The following is a 14,967-nucleotide window of genomic DNA, read 5'->3' on the forward strand; positions in this document are numbered from 1 at the left end:
CAACATGCCCGTTGCGTAGGCGCTTGAGCAGACAAGGCTCCTCTCGGCCGGAGGGTGGGATCACGGTGGCTGTCAGCTGGCTCAGGTCCGTCTCAGTGATGTTCAAGGGGATGTCAGCAGAAGAGCCCACTTTGAGGTGGGACATACGCATCGTGTCGTCTCCTGCGGAAGCAAAGTAGGACAGGCCGCCTTTCGGTGTGAGCCGGCTGGCCATCTGCCCACCCCACCCCAGTATGGCCCCAGACCTCACCGGTAATCTTGGCAGTGAAGGGACTTCCTGGGATGTGTTTGTCATTGTATTTCACCAAGATGTTGTAGTCACCAGGCAGAACGGGAAGATAAGACACTGTACAAGTGCCATCCTGGTTATCAGTACAGCCGATCTCAGCCTTGGAGGGCCCTTCAATGGCCAGGGAGAGGCCTCCTGCAACAGGTTCAGAAAGTCAAATACTGAAGGCAAGAGAGTCTATTAGTCCTAGTAACCCATGTCAGCACAAGGGCTATGCTGAATTCAAGGCAACTCACACAGCCTTCACCCGAGTTGGTCTGAACCGCTTACACAAGCTTGCATATTTTATTCTGCTAATTGTGAAGGATGGATTTGCTAGGCAGAGGTCTGTACCCCTATGCTAGCCACTGAAAAGCCTACCAACTCACCAGGTGCAGTCCACACAATATTAAGCCTATCCCCTAAGGACATGTCTCCCTCCACTCCAATGAGTGGAGAAGCCAGGCAGCCATTCCAGCAGGGTGTAAAAGAGGAAGATGACTACTTCCTTTTTGCCTCTTCCCTACCCATCCCTTTTTCCTTGTGTGTCGTGCCTTTTTAGATTGTATGCTGTTCTGGGAGCCTTTCTGGCTGAGGAGCGAGATAAAGAAATTCTTGAAATAAATGTTCTGCGCTTACACAGAACCGAAGGGCATGCCACCCTACCCAACTGACAAGAGTGAACTACCAATGGGCAAAGCCGGTTTCCACATTCACACAAGCTGGAACAGGGCTAGGAGCAATTCTCGTACTAAGAGCACTTGTCCAACTCACCTTCTCCTGCGTCTTTTGTGTTGACGGTGAAGACTGCTGGCTTGTTGACCACCCCGTGGATGAGACCTGGCCCATAAGCAGTCACGTGGCCACTGTTGACGTAGTCCACATAGAACTGCAGAGGGCTGCCTATTGAGGTGGAAGGAGAGCCTGGTGTCACTGAGGGACTACTAGCACATATACAAGCCACTCCACCCAGCACATTGGCCTGATTCACACGTAAAGCTAAGCCACGGAATGGATTGTTGAATTCTGGGTTCCTGTGACGTGCAAACCTGGCTGTGCTAACAAACCAAGATTTGTTAACAACCCCCAAAAGAAAAGCTGTTGGGGCTGTGAACTCTGGGCTGTTTAAACCATGAGTTGTCATGTTCAAACCCAAAACTGTGGGTTATTTCACCAGGGTACAGAAGTGGCGGCAGGCAACAGTGGTTAAGAAAACCCAGCCACTCTACACGCCAGTACTACAGTAGCACAAAGGCATTTGGGATACGGGGAGGGAGTCGGCGGGCCCAGGGAGGAAACAAACAACACAGGGATTGAGGAAACAAACACGGTTTTTTTGATCACCCACCAGACAAATCCTAGGTAGGGCAACAATCCATGGCTTAAATCAACCATGAGTTAGCATTACGTGTGAAACAGGCCAGTCTTGGGAATTCCACAGCCATCATCCCATGCAGAAGTTACCTGGGATGTGCATATTGTCGTAACGAATGTCCATCTCATGCAGGCCGGCCTCCGTGGGCGCATAGCGCACCGTCACTGTGCCGTCCTTGTTATCTGTGATGTCTGGCTTCGCCACCTTGCCAGAAGGCATGTGCACCTCACCTACGGATGGGAAAAAGTGAGAGCGAATCCAAGTCGGTGGGTTCTGTTGTCTGGAGTATGGAGCTAGGGCTCCACCTTCCGTAGGGAAGCAGAGGGGACATTCCAATGGGATGTGGGTTTGTTTCCCTGATCTTCCAAGTCAGTGGGCAAGCTAGGGCACCGGTGCACATGAGGGTGGAATCCCATAGGGATGCTGGCATAGATGGGCATATTTAGAGTGTTACAAACCTAGGAGTTTGAAGCTCCAACCGGTCTAGAAAAGCTACGCCTGCCACCCCATCCACAGTTCCTCAGGCTAGGCAAGGCAGTGAGGTGTCAGGAGCGCCCTTGCTGCCTTCTGAAATCCTCAAGTAGGCAGAATCAACACAGAGATGATAGCGCTCTTTTCCAAGGCTTTATTTCCATTCAACCTAATGACGCTTGCAGATGCTAACTGCATAAGCCTAATGAGGGAAACTTTGGAGAGCTGCCTACCAGAGGTTTCTAGCCTTAGCGAAATCAGTTATCTCCGTTTGGAGGACAGAGGCAGGAAACCTCTGGATTTAAGGGCTAGGAGGCGAAAGTCCGCCCCTTTCCCATGGGGCATCGGGGCGCAGCTGTTGACGTCGCACCAAGCGGGCTGAGCGCCTCCTCTCGGCGCCCTCCTTCTCCCGCTTGTCCCGTCGCTGACACCTAGCATCCCGAAGCTCCAGTTGTCCCTCCCCCTGCCTGCCAGTGTCGCTACCACTCTCATGAATGTGAGCAGGGAGGGACTCTCCCTCCAGCGGCACCTCTGAACAGCGTGCGGGTTCCTCTCCCACGGTTTCTATCTCTTCCTCAGAATCAGAACTGCTCTGGGGCTCTATAGGCTCTGATCCAAACCTGACATGAGGTCCGCCGCATCCCAGAGCCCCTGGAAGCCTTATTCAGCCAGCATTGCCCACATGCTTCTCAACGTAATCTTCAGAAACATCCGGGCTAGGAACTTTTTAAAAATGAAAGCAGAGATCAGGAAGTTGAATTCTGCTCCCAGTTTTACATCCTATGATTCCAGGTTACTTACTGCCTTGGATATAAGGCTTCCTGCTCAAAGTTTAAACCCAAGTGAAGGACCCAAAGCCTTTCCCCATAGATGCAGTCTCCAAGGTTACTCTGGCCACCTCCCATCCTGTTACCTGTGATCTCTCCTTTCTTGATGGTAAAAGGGATAACTAAGTCGAAGGGCCGCAGTCCAGCATCCAGCCCATTGACCGGACGATCTGTTGCCTGGAAGACAGAGGCACCCCACCAACCCAACAGAGGAGTGAGAAACAATACTTCGGGACCAGAAAAGACAAGGAGGGGTGGGAAGAAATGGCAAGAGTCCATAAAACAGCGATGGAACACAGAGCTGACAAAGACAGACCCTGAAAAGCCACCTGGATTGTTTTCCCCCTAAAAGCCCCTACATGCTAGCCAGCTTATGTATACATGTGCGTGCGTGCGTGTGCGCACGCAATACAGACAGGCAGGGTGTCTGGCTATCAAACCACCTGAATTATTGAATAAAATGGGCTTGGGGAACCCTCTTAACCCCTTCCCTGCAATACTTAAGTTTTAGGTTGGCAAGGTCTGGATTTCACAATAGGACTTGGTTTTTGAAGAAGCAAAACACCAAATTCTGGAGTGGAGCTCAGCGACTGTTCTACGCAGAGAGTTTCTAAGCAGAGGTTGGAACATGTAACAGGGAGTTCCAATGCCCAATACCTGCTCCAAGTTGGCAAGCTTTGAAATTCAGAATCCAACTTTGGTTCCATCCCCAAACTCAGAAGCAGTTATTCTCTCCTTCAATTTTAGCGGAGATAGGGGGGCATGTCCTGCCATACCCAAAGTGGCTTCCTAAGAGCTGCGCGCTATTGCCAAGAAGCATCATTGCTTCTGGTGCAGCTGATTCTGTGTGGGCCAAGCCCCAGTGCCCCTGCCCTTGCGGGAGTTGCAGAGCCCCCATCTGATGGATGATTCAAGTCACAGCCCTGTACTTCTGGCTACCAGCTGATGGATCCCCATGCGAGGGAGCACAATGCAGAGAGGAGCTGCTGCTCTAATGCCCCCAGCTCCCCCCCCAGTATCTCTATGCTGCATTGCCCCACTTGCCTGGCACTGGTTGCCCCAAATATGGGTGTGTTCAATTGGAGTGCAAAATGTTGGAATCCCACTGCTGTGCAACTGGGTCTAGTGGCTAGGTCCGTTGGCAAGCTTCCTTTAAATTGGCGTAGGCAACCGGGTGCTCTCCAGAGAACCCTCCAGATGTTTTTTGTAGTTCAAAACATCTGGAGGGTGCCAGGCTGCCTACTGCTGCTCAGGGCAGTGGTACAGGGCAGCAACCAGCTAGGTGGGTCTCCACTGTGGCCAGAGGAGGAGCGCTCCTATCTGCCTGTTGGGCTCCCTCCTGTTCTGGAAAGGCAGACACAACCCAGCCTAACTGGGACAGGACTGGGCAGCCCCCAGCAACAGAGGTATCGACAAGGACGACACACAAAGCATGGATGGCCCCCCTCCCAGCATCAAGAGATGGAGGGATGTGAGCTCAGACAAAGACACCCTGGGAAAAGCCCCAAGCCTGTCACATTCTGGAGGGTCTCTTCCCCCACTGGAATTCAGGTGCAGGAAAGGCAAGGCAAGGGGGGAAAGGTGCCTGTCCAGTTGCTTCTGGTCAGAGCCCATTTGCATCAGCATTAAAGCAAGTGCGTGCATGTATGGGGTGGCTGGGAGGGGAGGGGGTGACGGAGAAGAGACTGGAAAGGGGATCCAAGAATGCGAAGGGAATCCCAAGACAGGCGCCCCCCTAAAGCCACAAAGCCCATTCTGTGGGCATTTGCAGGCAACGTAAGGCACGACCATTGGCAGGACACCCGCTGCCCCCCTCCCAACCCCCCTCAAAGCCCTGTGCGTCAGCTCACGAAGATGTTCAGAGTTGCCAGCCACTCTAATGAAGGTTCTGTCCCTATTTGACACAGGGCCTCCCAACACTGAACACCGCCAGCCATGCAGAACTCATTGCAGCTTGATAGCAACAGAAGGATTTCAAACCCAGGATTAAGCACTTTGGCAAAGGCAGTCAACAGTCATTAGCCAAGCTAGAGAAGGAGCTGCTGCTTCAGGTGAGCCCCCACAACCCCCACAGTTCAACAGCTTTCCAGTTTAAGGGACAAATGCCCCCTAAGGTGTCTTGTTTGCATGAGACTTCCTCCAGGTTCTGGTCACTTGTGAAGGGGAAAGGGAGCCCTCGGCGGGCCACTGGTCTGAGGGCCAAACTGGACATGACACCGGTCACACGTGCTTCCCTGTCACTCCTGCAACTCAGTTACACTTCTTGATACATGTTGTGATCCAGCCTTCCCCCACTGGGAAGCTTCAGATATGCTGGACTACAACTCCCAGCATCTCCAGCCAGGGCACTGGGAGCCTTCGTTCACCAGGGTGGGGAAGGCGGTTCTAAGCCATCTCCAATTCCCAAGGAGGGATCTCCCTAGACTCAGAATCCTGCAGCTGGCGAATCCTGTTGAGCCAGACCTGTGACCGGGGAGGGGGGGGGGGGTGTCCTTGGACCTTGGAGCCCCAAGCAGCAGCAGCAGCAGCAGCAGCAACCCAGCCCCCAAGCAGTGCCCAACAGTGCAAAAGCAGGCTACTGAATTCCATGGGGTGTCTCCCCCACCCAGAATGAGCTGGGCTGGCTTTTCCGCCAAGAAACTGAACTGTTACTGCCGGTCCCCAGGGCTGCTGTGCACCAGGTGGATATGCGTAGGGTGGGGCACGCATCGGCTGGGCCATCTGCTGGGGGGTCGGGCGCTCACCATCCAGGGCCTGTGGCGGGAATGGGGCAAGAGTGTTAGAATGGACCAATGGAGCGGCCATCTCAGGGCCATGATACCACTATACCAGGAATGGGGGACGTGTGGCCCACCAGGTATTGGTAAACTGCAACTCCCAGCCTCCCTCAGCGTTGGCCGGGCTGGCTAGGGCTGATGGGAGTTGCAGTCCAAAAACATCTGGAAGGTTCATGCTCCCCACCCCTGCACTATACAGTGTTTCTGTTCCGACTCAGGAACAAGTTCACAATCCTTTGGGGCAAGTGTTTGCCATAAAGCCACCCCAATGGAGGCAAATCAGATGAACTCGGCTCTTTTGCACACAGAAAAGCAGTTCATGGCTTTAATAATCCAGTCTTCTCTCGACAGATGCTAGCCCCCGGTTGGAGGGCAATATCTCACACAGAACTCCCACAGCAACAGCCCCACACGGGGCTCCTTATGTGCCAAAAGCGTAATTCTTCTGTTTTGCCGAAGAGTTTACTGCAGAAAGGACTCCAGCCTGAATCTGGCATTGCCACTTTTCCAAAGTTGTCAGCAGTCATGAGAGCTAGGAACTTGTTTTTAAGGAAGCGTAGATCTTCAGGAGGCCAACCTCAGTAGGGATGGCATAAGAATCCCAGGATAACCCAGGCACACACAGTGTGGCTTCGGCTCCCCCTGAACTCTTTTGCCCCCACCCTAAATAGTCTCTGCAGTCTCACAAGCCACATGCTTGTGGTATACTGGAGGTCGTATATGGCGAGAGTGTTGCAGGACCAGGCGTGCAAAAGAAGCCAGCCCAGCTTGCCAGCACAAAATAATGATCTCGTTGCAACATGTGCGTTTTATGCAATGGAGCAGCAACTCATGTCTGGGGCAGAGGCAGCCTAGGGATGTAGTGTGTGTAGGCTCAGAATGGGGTTCTTCCTTCTGCACGATACAGCATGAGACACTGCAGTGCTAAAAGATGCCTGGCTATTTTTAGGATTTTCACCCCCTACACCTGAGCCTTCTGGGATGGAGGGAATGAACACACACATGCCTCTCCCTCTCTAAAATTACAGTCTGGCTTATCTGTCCTAACCAGTTCCCTAAGCTGGATTGTACCATTTTAAGAAGCCAACATGAAGTGTCTCCACATAGGAGTGAAGTTAGGCAGACCAGGGGGCAGGGGGAGATCAGTATCCAAGCAGAGGGAATGAACAGGGAAGACATGGATACTAGGGCCCACTAGCTATAGTCATAGGTATGGAATGTGGCTCCCAAGAGCGCCTCCTAAATGGAATTTGTCCCTTGGGCTGAAAGAGGTTCCCCAAGTACGAAATAGGAACTCTATGAAATAGGAACTCTGGGGAAAAAAGAGCGGTGGAAATGTAGGATCGAGGTTTTACAGAATTAAAGATGGAAGTTTATAACTGGCTCTGTGACAATCTGTGCTCAAGTGGGGGGACTTCAGTGTGCTCACTCTTCTGAGGTGGGGTGAGGGAGGGAGGGAGAATAACAGGTTCTTGCTTTCCATGGAGTCAAAACTTCCTTGGCCGAGGGACATTTGCTTTCTTGTTTCCCCCCAATGCACACAAGACAATACCCAGAAAGAAAGAAAGAAAAGGGACACCGCCTTCTTCAATACCCCTCCCTCCCCACCGCTCCTATTCTCTGTGATGAGCCAGAGGGCTCCTTTTGTGTTGGAACCTGGAAAGAGTGACTAACATTTGAACAGGAAGGCTCCGTTTGCAAAAGCCAAGCAGTGAGTCACAAGTTCTAGGAGGACAAGTCGTGTGCAACACTGGCGGGCTGCTAGCTTGCTCTTAGCTGTCAGATGGCATTTTAACATAGATGCCACTGAGGGCGTTCAATCACACATACATGCACACGCGTCCCCCTGCCTAAGAGCTCTTTTTACATCTCTGGCATCTTACTTATGCTGGTCTCCAGATCTATGCATTATGCAGAATAGGATGGCAGGATTCTACCTGAGAGAGAGAGAGTTTGCTTTTTAAAAGTATTCTCCCGTGAGCATGTCAGGGAGAGGGCTCCAGTAAAATCAATTACGTCCTAGTTTAGGATACACAGGAATTTTGCAGGGAGATGCATTCAGAAATGCAATTCCCTACCTAGAGACTGAAGGGGGACTGAAGGGGTACAGTCTGAAAATTCTACCTACGGCATGAACTGGGTACCACTGACAGGTCAAGGAATACTTACAGTCCTGCTCACTGGAATGCCAGGCAAGCACAGGACACTAAAGGACATCCTGATAGCTTAAAGAACAGGTTTCTAGCCCTCAAGAATGCACAGCAGAAAAACTGGCTTAGAGTTGAGCAGGCTTTTCAAAAGGCAAGTGTGGGTATTCGGTGTGCTGTACAGCTCCTTGTCCACCTGACTCCTCCCTTTTTTACCCAGAAGTATCAAGTTTCAAACCGGATTTTAGAAACATAGTTGTGGTTTTTTAAAATCAGGTTTTAGTCTGATCAGAGCCTCCTTGCAGTGCACTTTTGGCACACAGTATGTACAGCCCTGCATACAGCATACGGTCTCTCCAGACCTAGAGGACCCAAAAGGAACGCAGAGGAGTCACAAAGCTCAACTGCTGCATCCCAGGCTGCCCCCCTACAGAGGACCTTGTGCAGCCAAGATCGGGGGTATAAGCTGGTCTCATGAAGAGCACAGCACCTGCCTCCTCTTCCACCCAACAGGGCAAGCAGGAGGAAGACGGGGGTTTATGAGCCAGGCATCAGACCAACTCAGATGCAGCCCGGGATTTAGGTTTTAACTCAGAAAAGGGAGCCGCTTGGCTGGCAAAGTGGAGTCAGTCCAGGTACACTATATACATTCACAGAGGCCTGTGTTCTTTTTCAGACCTTAGTCCAGCTATGTCCCCATGTTTTAAAAGGGGAGACCCCTGATCTCCCGCTACCCTGCATGAATGTGCCTCCCAAACGTCTGTCCCCTTTCCTTCCATCCATCCAATACGCCAGACTTTCCCAACCTAACACCCTCCAGGTGTGCTGGACCTATGCGACCCACCATTCCCAGCCTGGCTGGGGATGACGGGACTTGTTGGACACATCTGGAGGTGCCAGGTCGAGGAAGGCAGCAAGAAGTAGCTCCAGCTTGCCCATTCTAACAGATTCATTCTGGCCAAGGCACCATGGAGGTCTTTCCCCACTTCTTCCCTGGATGTTCAATGCAGGCACCATTTCTTGCTCCCTCTCTATACTGCTGGGGTGGCTGTTCCATTGAAAAGGCGATGATTACTTCTTGACAGACTCACAAAGTGTGGTCAGAACATGGACAAGAAATGCCCCTATTCATACTTTGCCTCTCCCCAACCCTTCCGGTAATCATCCAGCCACCACCACCACATCTGGGCTTCTACGTCAACAGGCACAACTTCCAGGATGCCTCAAGCCCCAGTATGTCTCAACTGAAAGAGGTGGAACAATCCCAGGCATGACTCCATCTTGCTTGCCCACATCTGTAAGAGATGAGCCTTCCAATGGCAGCAGCGTTGTATTACCACAACCAATCACCCTGGCTGGAACTTCAACATTAAACCCTGTACTGCACCCAGGCCCTCTAAGGAAGCCATCAGACACAAGCCAATGTCTCCCTCCAGACTCACCGTAACCTGGAACGGACTGTTGGGAATATGCTCTCCTCCAAAGCGCACACAGATGACATATTTGCCTGGCTGGGGGGCCGTGTAGAAGATGTCGAAGGTGCCATCCTCGTTCTCCACCACATCCACATCCACCTCGGTGCCATCGGGGGTGCACACCGTGCAGGTCACCTTGCCCTTGCCAGCAGCCTTGGCGTCCACCGTGATCACCGTCTCCTCGCCAATCTGGATGGTGGGGCCGATGCCGGCTCCTGGCAGAAGGGAGAGCCATGGGGAATGGAGAACGCGACCCCCAACACCCTTCCCACCATGCGCAGTCGGCCTCCCCAAGCCCCCAGCCTCCAACACTAACCTGCATGGCCCCCAGGCCTCCCCCATCCAACCAAAGTCACTGGAGACAAAGGGCTGGTTTATCAGCGGACTAGAGCAGGGCTGGGCCACTTGCAGCCCTCCACACGGTTTGGCCTACAAATTCCACCTCCCCTCACCACTGGCTGTGCTGACTAGGGCTGGTGGGAGTTGTAGGCCAAAACATCTGGAGAGCCACAAGTTGCCCACTCCTGGACTAAGGAATCATGGGTCAACCGACGACTGGATGATCAACCTGAGTCCCTTCAGTGCAGCGTTTTCCAGTGGTCTTCATACATTCAGCCGTGAGTAGTAAACACATGCTGAAGAAGCCTAGGGCTAGTTCGCACTTGCTGGCAGTCCCCATGCAAGCCCTTTCATGGGGGAAACTCTGAATTCACACACTTCCATGAGAGGTCTGTATTTACAGCTGCTGCCACTGGCAGAACCACAGCTGTTCTGACAGATGACTGCAATTGTCTCTGTCCCCATCACGTCTAGAGCCCTGGTCAGCAGCTAGTTTTAAGACACTGGACCAGGCCACCAACTCATTTTCATATGATCCAAGGCATGGGCCAAGGGCTCTCCCCCACCCCCTGCCACCTACCAGAAGCTTTGACCAAGTCCTCCCCTTATGCACCTCCGTGGCTCACTCCCGCTTTCCCGTGTGCTCATGCCAGGGGGACTGTAGTCGAGATGCAAAGGGAGAGTGTTACAGACCCCACTGCTGTTTGTCCTGGCCGGGTGTGGGGGTTAAAACCCTGCCAGCTCACACAGAAGGCTGGGAGCTAGATCAGACCCAACCGCCGGTATCTCCTACAACCCCCAAGGAACGTGTCGGAGGGCATCACATTAAAAAGGACTCAAGCAAGATGGAGTTACAGCAACCAAGGTTATGATTGGACCCCAGCAGAAGCAGAACTGGTTCTTCATAGAGCAAGGGATGTTACAGCTTTGGGTGCCTGGGGATGTGTGCCAATGTTGTTTGCAGAAGAGCTAGAATCCTGACAAAGAATCCTCACAAGCAAAGGAAAACGGGAGCTCTGTTCTCGACACACATATATGTCCCTCAATTCCAAGCTATAGACTTGGCTATAGACTTTAACTGATTAGTCCCTTTCTGCAAGGGCTCCTACAGCAAGTTCTCAGCACCTACAAGCTACACTTCTCAGGATACTTCAGAACCAGGGTTTAAGCCATGGCTCCTCCAAACCGATTAAGCCGCCATGGAAATGCTCTTTTTTTTTTTCTTTTCTTTTTTTTGAGATTGCCTTTTTTTTTTGCCAGCATGCTGAAGTCACATCCTCCAAACACAGCTACAGAGTTAGGCCAAGACTTAAGAGTTGCTTGCATCCCCATTTTAAGAAGGGGGACCCATGTTCAGTGCTACACAAAGGTAGTACAAAATGGGCTGCTTTATTCTGGCCGTGGAAGTGTTTCCAGAACAAGGGAGGTGTCTGGATTTTTATCCTGCCAGTTTGACTCATAAGCCGTTTAGGTCAGGGGCGGGCAGAAGAAAAAGCACTCGCTGCCATGGCTTGCCTTGTGTTACTCACTTATCTCCCAACTCTCAGTGTTCCTCGCTAGCTGCCTTTGACCAGGTCCTTTGACCAGGTCTTTGTGCAGCTCTGATGACCGATTCTAGAGCTGTGTTAGAATCTCTGATCTATAGCAGCTCAGATGCAGATCTGCATATGCAGTCTATGGCTCGTGTGTGGCAATAAAGAATCGCATCTGCTCCCTTAACTAGCACTTTCCATCTAGCTTCTTCCCCAACCTCTATTTTGCACCGGGCTCTGAAGGGTGAGCCTGGGGGTTTTAGTAAAAATGAGGAAGAGCCCACAAGCCTTAACTCTGCCCAGCTCTGCTCCAGCAAGGGTGGCAGGGTGGTCTCCCTGTTCAGGTGGCTTGGAATGCTGCAGAGATCATGCAAGTCCCACTGAAGTCAAGGGAAGAGATGGCCACGCCCCACCTGCAACCCCTGGCTCTTCCTCTCATCTGATTTAAGGGGCTATTCTTATTCCCCCATAGTGAGGGCAGGGTACCCAGCTGCCCTGAAGATGGCAATTGCTTATCTGTTTCCCTGGTCTGAAGTCACGTCCAGGAGCTCACCATATTAAGAACACGAATCTCTGGTGGTTCCAGGGATCCAGAGGCCAACTCTGAAGCATGCTCCTGAAAACCAAGGGACTTCTACAACTTGGGGAAAGCCAAGGCAAGCAGGGCTCTTTGCAGGTTTAGTTGGTCACCCAAATCACCACAGTGCTTGTAACATGCCTTCCTGATGAGAAAAGCCTTCCCCCCAAAAGGTTACAGAACATGCACAGCCCTGATCCATTCCCCGATTACAAGCTCACACCCCATTCCTTGTGCAAGCCCAGCCCAGCAACAGAGGAGACTTCAGGAGCGCTGCAGAGGATTGAGGGGAGAAGAGGACTTCTGGGGGGGGGGGTGGAGTTTAAGGACAGTCATGCTGCAACCGCACCCTAGCACTTAGACCAACCTCCTTGCTTTACAGCAATTCCTAGGGCTGGAGAAAGAGCAAGAATTCTGCAAAATGCAGATGCTTTTCTGCCTCTGAAGTAGAGGCCTGATTAGCAAGCAATCCTGCCTTACTGGCAGAAGCCATAATACATATTCAAGCAGGGAAAGGACCCATCAGGTCAGCTTTGCACACAAAAAATTAGAGAGGAAAAAAGAGAATGTCTTAGCTGTAATCCCTGGCACCTTTGTCTTAAAACGATGGCTGCACCCCTTTTCCTGGGCCCCGCCCCATTTCCCTGGCCCACTGATTGTTTGGTGGTTTCCTGGCTTTTGCGCAGTTCCCCCCCACCCCATTCTACAAGGTTGCACTGTCCCTCCTAAGGCTTAGTTACCAGCAGTAACAGCTTTAAGCTAAAATACGCTGGTGTTTTTGGCCCTGCCCCTTTTGCCTTTGGCCCTGCCCACTATGGCAATGCAGCCCCCGAAAGCTTCTCTGAAATGGAATTCGGCCCGCAGTTTGAAAGAGGTTCTCCTGCTTTTTTAAAAGCTCTCCTAGAAGGGCTGGGCAGGAAAGGCCTCTGCACAAGCCACCCCAAAGAGACACTGTTGGTTGCAACAGACCAGCCTTCCGCAACCTGGTGCCCTCAAGATGTGTTGGACTGCAACTCCCAGAATCCCCCAGCCAGGGGAGTTGCAGTCCAACCCATCTGGAGGGCATCAGCTTGGGGAAGGCAGCAATAGACACCACTGGGTTAGACAGACCTTTGGTCAGACAATCTTTGTAACAGTCTATCTGTTACAAGTTCGGGCTCTCTTATACAGATGCATGTCAGATTGCAGCAATTTATCTCCTGTTTTGCTGAAACTGTATAGCAGGAGGTACCTAAATAGAGCTACTGAAAATCAGAGGCTTTGAACAAGGACTGCAGCCTTTAAAACCAATGACAAATGATTTTGTGGATTAATCAAGCAGAGCTGCAGTTTAAGGGCACTCCTGGTTATTCTAAAGCTAGTTTGCTCCTGGTATGCGTTATTATAGTAGGGAATAAAGATTCCTCTTTTCGAAGTTAACCTAAACAAATAGCAGCTTTGTGCCAAGGCTCCATGACATTCTGGCAATACACACAATTGCATTAGCAACTGATCTTACCTTTTAAATTGAACAGTCCTAATTTTAGCCTAGACACGTACACCCTTTAAAATACCCTCGTCCAGCTAGAACCGGGATATGCCAGCCAGCTCCAGTTAAATGGAAGCCTTACTGCAGGGGAGCCCAACCTCTTTGGGTCAGTGGGACCATTTGGAATGTTGCGTGTGCTGTGGGCGCTCTCACAAAATGGCTGCCATGGGCTGGGCTTGCCCGTTCAAAAATGGGCAGCCATGGGAGGCATGGCTGGTCACAAAAAAAAACTAATTTCCCAGAAAGCAAACAGTAAGACTAAATGAAAAGCCGCTTGCCCAAGAACTGAAGTACAAGGCAGAGGTGTGGGCTGAGCTCCAAAAAACACTCTTTTAAACCCCAATAAACATGATGCTGGAGCACAGCACATTGATTTGCAGCACTGCAAGCCTCCCGGTAATTTTTTTTAATCTTAAGAAATAAAATAAAAACCAAGAGGGACAGGGAACCTGGAGGGTGCCAAGAGAGGTGTCTGCCGACACCGCATTGGAGACGCCAGCCCTATTGCCCTCTCTCCAATCTTAAGCAGAGGTAGAGTCTAACGCAGGTGGGGAATCATGCAAGGTTGCAGGGGAAGCAGGCAGGCAGGAATACCGGGGGCGGGGGGAGGAGGGAGCCATTAGCAAGCTGCTTACCTAGCCCATGACCTCCAATCGACACTGAGGTGAAAGGGCAAAGAGCAAGGGTAATCAGAGTGAGACAAGAATCACACGGAACAGTGCACAATTAAAAACAACAACGATGCAAGGAACACACGCAACACGGCGCATTTCCCTCCCCACAGTGGGTGAGCAGTGTGGCCGGAGGTGCCCGGCAAAAAGCAGTTGGTGTGGGGGGGGCGTGGCGTTGTTTCAGCGTGGCTCGCCCCACCCTCCAGCATCCCCGAGACCCCGTGCTGGAGGAACTCTCACCTGTGACTGTGCACTTGCTGGCATCGCCAGTGGGCAGGGCACGGATGCGGTAGGGCGAGTAGGGAATCTCGTCCCCGCCATACTTGATCAGGATGGTGTAGCGGCCAGTCATGTCAGGGACGTACGACACAGTGTAGGTGCCATCCTGGTTGTCCCGGATGGTGGCTTTTTTGGGCTTGCCCTCAGGATCCTGACCAAGGCACAGCCCAGAAGGAAGGCAAGCATTTTAGTTAGAGCCCATGAGAGAGAGCCCCAAAGCTACCCTTATCAGATACTAATATTTTGGTAGAAATGAAACCCATTTAAAAAAATTTACACCCTGAGATGAACAGTTTGCAAACTTGTTCTAGAAGCTCCTCATTTTACATAACGTGGAAAACATGACGAGTCTGAAGCACAAATAACTCAAGATGACCAAGAAGAAATCACAACCTCCCGTCTTATGAGGACAACCCTACGATGGCACTAGTAACCCAAATGAAAACCTTGTGATGCTTTATACGCAAGCTTAGCTTAAGGCCTGCCATCAGTATAGACCTGTGACCAGAAATGGGGACAGAAATCCACTCTCCCAGCACAACAGGCCCCTTAACGATAGGCAAAATGCATCATCCAAATCAAGGGCAGCAGCTTTAGAAGGCTTTGGACACTGAGCAAAGCAGCTCTGCCAAGTTTAGAGAGGTTCTCAAAGCTATGGAAATGCTCATGCCCAAGTAGGGAGCCATAACTGCACCCACCGC

The 14,967-nt window shown here is 51.6% G+C and overlaps 1 protein-coding gene across 3 annotated transcripts in view; it reads right to left on the bottom strand.

Annotated features, from left to right (window-relative positions):
- The window catches only part of FLNA (filamin A), a 95,762-nt gene that overhangs the window by 19,078 nt on the left and 61,717 nt on the right, over positions 1-14,967 (bottom strand). Inside the window, exons 29-37 of one of the 3 annotated variants that reach the window (XM_084836013.1) lie at positions 14,228-14,417; positions 13,952-13,975; positions 9,308-9,555; positions 5,588-5,695; positions 3,028-3,118; positions 1,733-1,873; positions 1,043-1,171; positions 251-424; positions 1-162 (exon numbers count right to left, since the gene is read on the bottom strand). In XM_084836013.1, the coding sequence (XP_084692139.1) occupies positions 1-162; positions 251-424; positions 1,043-1,171; positions 1,733-1,873; positions 3,028-3,118; positions 5,588-5,695; positions 9,308-9,555; positions 13,952-13,975; positions 14,228-14,417 (1,267 nt within the window). The remainder of the gene's footprint in view (positions 163-250; positions 425-1,042; positions 1,172-1,732; positions 1,874-3,027; positions 3,119-5,587; positions 5,696-9,307; positions 9,556-13,951; positions 13,976-14,227; positions 14,418-14,967) is intronic. The other 2 variants (XM_084836014.1, XM_084836015.1) reach the window with 2 other exon arrangements.

This window comes from Heloderma suspectum, chromosome 2 (assembly GCF_057233095.1).
Source record: "Heloderma suspectum isolate Gila_16-S chromosome 2, 16-S_ref, whole genome shotgun sequence".
In the NCBI taxonomy this organism is placed as follows: domain Eukaryota; kingdom Metazoa; phylum Chordata; class Lepidosauria; order Squamata; family Helodermatidae; genus Heloderma; species Heloderma suspectum.